Source organism: Pholis gunnellus, assembly GCF_910591455.1.
Source record: "Pholis gunnellus genome assembly, chromosome: 24".
In the NCBI taxonomy this organism is placed as follows: Eukaryota; Metazoa; Chordata; class Actinopteri; order Perciformes; family Pholidae; genus Pholis; species Pholis gunnellus.
Window position 1 is genome coordinate 547,501 of NC_136551.1, and position 5,857 is coordinate 553,357.

Sequence of the window (5,857 nt, forward strand, 5' to 3'; positions counted from 1 at the left end):
CAAAAGGTACTTTTACATCGTGTGTGTACTGCTGAGTGTATTTATGTATTTATGACAAATCAAAGCAGACTCAGACGTTTCAAACATTTATTAACTTTACATTAAATATTTGTTCTTCGGATCAAAATTCAATTTAATTCAGGACGTTTAAACTCACCACGAGAGCAGAAGTTATTCAAATGATCATGAAATATGTTTTATTAAAACGACATTAACATAAAGTTCCATTCTTTGAATTTATCTTGTTTTATTTTGAAACTCAGAAACTTGATTCCTGAAGTTGATTTTCACAATAAAAGGTATTTTTTTTAGTTTTAGTTCAGACAAAAGATGTTTCTCACACACACACACACACACACACACACACACAGACACACACACACACGCACACACACTATTTACTGAATATATACAGCTGATTATTTATGATGATGTGTTTCCTCGTTTTTAAATGGCCTGTGGTCCCAATTTGTGTAATTGGCGATCATCCAGGAGACCAAAAGGCGAGTTTGTCACATCATCCCGGTCAGCCAATCAGGGGCCGGAGCGCGGCCGGGGGGCGGAGCCTGCGCGGAGAAAGCAGCGCAATTAAACGGAGGGGAGCGCAATTTAAATCCCAAACATCTCTGGACGCGCAGGGCAGGAAACACACACTCACTCTCTCTCTCTCTCACACACACACACACACACACACACACACTCTCAGAGTCTCAGCGCGAGAGAGAAGACACCGGTCCCGGTCCCGGTGAAGAGGAGCCTCAGCGGAATGTGTGAAGTTAAAGCCGGATTGTGTTTCTCTCCGATGGATCTCTCGCTTCTAGTCGGATTATCGCTGCTCTAAACCCGCTCACAGAGCCGGTGACAGCCGCGGCTCCACCGGGACTCTACGGTCCCTCTGCGGCCCCTCCGTGGTCCTTTTACGGTCCCTCTACGGTCCCCCCACAGCCGCCCGCAGCGCATCCTCCTCCGGTTCTTATGAGCGCGGCGTTCGCTCCGTCCTTCATGGTGATGCAGCGGCCACTCGGAAGCACCACCGCCTTCAGCATCGACTCTCTGATCGGGGGGCCCCCGCAGCCCAGCCCGGGACACTTCGTCTACACCGGGTACCCGATGTTCATGCCGTACCGGTCGGTGGTGCTGCAGCCGCCGCCTCCGCCGCCGCCCCCGGCTCTCCCCGCCGGACACCACCCGCACCTGCAGGGCGGCTTCTGCTCCGGTCTCGCGCAGGGCATGGCGCTCACCTCCACGCTGATGGCGTCGCTGCCCGGAGGATTCTCCCCGTCCCAGCAGCACCACGAGGCGGCCCGCAAGTTCGGCTCGCACGCGCTGCACGCGGTCTTCGAGAAGACGCAGGACGCGGAGGACGGGAAGAGCTTCCTGACGCACGCGAAGGAGTCCGCGGCGCTGCAGGCGTTCCACGACACGGACACGTCCACAGGTGAGCTCCGGGACCGGGTCTACAGCGGGACTCTACAACGCTTCATATCCGGTCTTAAAATACAATAATAAATAACTGAAGCTTCATTTGGAACATTTGTTTTATGTTTTTAAATTCATGCCGAAGAAGAAAAGCATTAAAATAAACCTAATAAATCATGAAGAATCATTTAAACACGAGAATCTAATTATTGTTTCCTTTTAAAATATGAAATAAAGTCAAAATCATTTATTTCAGTTTTCACACTTTTAAATTTAAACATTTTAATTACTTAAAAGTAATTTCAGTTATTTAAAGTTATAGTTATTTATTTTAAAGTTTATTTATAATCACGGTCATAAATAAATAAATAAATATAAATCTCGTTTTAATTATTTAAGTCCTGAAATGTTCATTTGGATAATTAATCTCTAATATTTAGTTTATTTACTAAAACAAACAGCTGATTTCCGGTTCGATGAGTTTATTGGTTCCTGATATTAAACAGATTTAATTTCATATTATTAGTGTTTTAAATGTTGAACGTTTCACGCGCGGACGGACACGGTGTGAGCGGCGGGAAACGGGCCGCGCGGAGACGCTCCGTGCGTAATTACGCGTGACAAATAAAGAAGAAGAAATCCCCACAGAGCGCGTGCTCTCCGCGGTGATCCGATGATGGATATTGACACGACCCCCCCCCCCCCCCCCCCCCCCACACACACACACACACACACACACAGAGTCAGCTTCAGTTTAAGGTCATTTAAATATTGAACTTCTAATAATTAAACCTTCAGTAAAGTTGATTTATTTCATATTTAAACACGTTTGTGTTTTTGTTCTTTAATGACTGTGTTGTGATGAAGTTCTTATTGATGAAGATGAGGGTGATGATGATGATGAAGATGCTCTCGTTACAGTCAGATCTCACAGTAAAGAAGACTCGAAGGAGGAGGAGAGCGGCCGGAAGGACGAGAGCTTCTCGATGGACAGCGACCTGGACTACAGCTCCGACGACAACCTCACGTGCCACAAGGAGGACGGGGACGGCGGCGGCGGGGGCGGGCTGGACGACGGCCCGCACGTGCACGGCTCCTCCGGTAGCGGCGGAGGCTCCGGTAGCGGCGGCGGGAAGAACCGGCGGCGGCGCACCGCGTTCACCAGCGAGCAGCTGCTGGAGCTCGAGAAGGAGTTCCACTGCAAGAAGTACCTGTCGCTCACCGAGCGCTCGCAGATCGCGCATGCGCTCAAGCTCAGCGAGGTGCAGGTGAAGATCTGGTTCCAGAACCGGCGCGCCAAGTGGAAACGGGTCAAGGCCGGGAACGTGAACAACAAGTCCGGGGAGCCGTCCCGGAACCCTAAGATCGTGGTCCCGATCCCGGTGCACGTGAGCCGCTTCGCAATAAGGAGTCAGCACCAGCAGATGGAGCAGGCCCGACCGTAGAAGAAGAAGGAGGAGGACTGAGCGCAGGCCCGACCGTAGAAGAAGAAGAGGACTGAGCACGTGCGGGTTCGGGTTTCATGAGACCCGGTTCCGGGTTTGGAACTGAAGATCTGAGCTTCTGGATTTTATTTGAGACTAAATGTGATTTAAAAAAGACATCCGGTTTGAATACAACCACGTGACGTCACGAGAAACGTGCAGATGAAATGTTAAAATTATTTAGTTTAATTATTACAATAATTCATCTCATCAGACTGACGTCATGTCTGATTTTACTCACATTAAATATTAATATTAAACATATTTTAGTTTGTTTTGTCACATTTTTCTTCTTTACAGGAAATAAAAACAAACATCACGTGACTCTGCAGACCCCCCCCCCCCCCCCACATGTAAATAGACCCGCGGGACCAACCGGTGTGACGTCACCACAGACATTGATGATCAAACATTTCATCTGATTTATGTTTTTGTTTTGGGGACAAAATGACGCTGCTAATTTATTTATATCAAATGTAATGAACGTTCTGAAGTATGAACAATAAATACAAAGTGTGAAACCAGAAGTTGTGATTCATGACGTCACACTGAAATATGAGCATTATGTTTAATCTGTTATTGTGCCGTTATTAAATCACATCATTTTATTTTGAAGGCCGGATGATTTCAAGGCCAAAATAATTCGAGTCTTTAATTTATTTTACTTTATTTCATAAACTGATTTATTTAATATAAAGATGAAGTTTATTTTCTTCTTCAGCCTGAAGGTCAAAGGTCACCGTTTACAGCCCGTTTTTGTGACGTCAGAGGTCACGGTGGGGGTACCAAAAAGCGCGCTCACGGGGCTGCACATTGAGTAATATTAACGTTCTCCGGGAGGCCGCGTGCGCGCTCTGGAGATTTAATTCACCTAAAAACCTTTAAATTATATCTTTGAAACATGTTAATTTATTAAATATATTTTAAACATTTTAGTTCACAAATAAACCAGAACATTTTAATTAATGACAAAAATACATTTAATTAATAGAACATTTTATCAGGTTTTTCTCTTTGAATTAAAGTAAAAGTCAACAAAGCGGATTAATAATTACTATCAATCCTGATTATGAATTATGAATCATAAAGTATATATATATATACCTGTCAGTCTGTCACGTTCATCCTGATGAAGTTAAACTTGAATCGGTTCAATAATCCTCAAAACAACGTGTTAAACTCGCCTCTCGTCCTCTGGGTCCGGGTCCGCGTCCGGGTCCGGGTCTGGGTCCGGGTCCGGTACTTGGATTAACCGGTAAAAACGACCGTTAAAAGTTACGTTAAATCGTTAAAGACATTTAAACGGATTAAAGTCTCGTTTAACGGCCGGTTCCGTGTCGCGTTCTGTTGCCATTAAATGAATATTGTGTTTAAATCAGCGATGAGTGAGTTTGATCAGAAGAAGTTTAAATATAATATTCCTTCACACTCTTCTGATGTTTAACGTCAAACAATGAATTTAATAAACACAAAATAAAAATAGAACAGAAGAAGAAAATGTTTTCAACAAAATAAAAGCAGAAAATCTGTTTTTTGCTTTAGAAATGTAAATGATTTGGTTTTAAATGAAGAACTTTCAGAGTTCAGCTCTTTGTGCTTCAAACGTTCAGTGAATCAAATGTTTGAGAAGATTCAGCAGAAAATATCAGAAATAAAATCTCTTTTTATTGACTCTGAATAGCGTTGCGGGTTAAATGCTGCGTTTGTCTCGTGAACTCTGTGAAGGAGTTTATTATGACGTCATCACTGATATCTGACCTTCTCACATGTGAACTACGTTTCCCAGAATCCCTTTCACACGAGAATAAAATGAGAAAAAAGACTTTAATGGATTTAAAGATTGTGATCAAACTGAGACGTCACTGATAGATGAGACCTGAGGGATCCTCCTCCTCCTCCTCCTCCTCCTCTTCACCTAAATCTTTCTTCTGTATATTACTGAAGGATATTCTCTCATTCAAATCTCGCTTCAGAAATCATTTCTTGATTTTTCTCGTTTATTGGAACAAAACTCTTTTTGCAGGAAGTGAACTTTGAGTTCGTCTCGTTTTGTCTCCATGAAGATAAAGTTTCAGTTCAAAGCTCCAGAAAAGAAAACAAACAAAAAGTTTGTGAATGAAAACGCTTCTACTTCCTGTTGACTGAAGCAGCTGCTGCCACACACACACACACACACACACACACACACACACACACACACACACGGCGGAAACTTCAAAAGTAATTCCTAAATATATATATTTGATTGTTTAATCGTACAAATATCACAACAGATAAATATTTTATTATAATGAAATGATTTAACAACTAAATTCTCCTTTTTCTTATTATATTAAAACTAATTTAAGTTAAACTTTCAGACACAAACGCACACAAAGAGAAAGTCTTTTTATATTAAGAAGCATTTTTCTCGTCTTTATTGAAAAGAGACACATTACAGTAGAAGACTCTGTATTCATGTTACGTTACTGTACAGCCAACAAAAATAACAATAATAATAATAATAATAATTAGATTAACAGGATCAATAACGTGTCAGGAGGATAAATCATTTGAATAAAACCTGGATGGACTTCAGAGGAAAATATACAACAGAGAAGATTTGAGGAGTTTATAAATAATGTGGAGGACGGCCCTGAGGGGCGGGGCTTAAGGGGGAAAGATTTAGAGGTAACACAACAAACCAAACAATGACCATACGGAGGTGTTTTTATTCTTTGTTTGACGTCTATGTACAGGTGAGGTGGTGAGCGGTTTCCTCATTAGCATAAAGGTCGAAACATCCGCCACGAGAAAACATAACGAGCCAGATTTATGAAGCCATTTAATAATCATCAGTGTCTCATAATAATGAGCTAATACCTCATAACAATGAGTTAGTACCTCATAACAATGAGTTAATATCTCATAATAATGAGTTAATACCTCATAACAATGAGTTAGTACCTCATAAC

At 42.4% G+C, this 5,857-nt stretch overlaps 1 protein-coding gene across 1 annotated transcript; it reads left to right on the forward strand.

Annotated features, from left to right (window-relative positions):
- Positions 1–975: 975 nt before the first annotated feature.
- On the forward strand, positions 976–2,864 carry gbx2 (gastrulation brain homeobox 2; the record flags this gene model as incomplete). The annotated part of the gene is made up of 2 exons (XM_079185468.1): positions 976–1,438; positions 2,341–2,864. 2 exons carry the CDS (start codon positions 976–978, stop codon positions 2,862–2,864), a joined length of 987 nt encoding a protein of 328 aa, XP_079041594.1.
- Between the last annotated feature and the right edge of the window lie 2,993 nt (positions 2,865–5,857).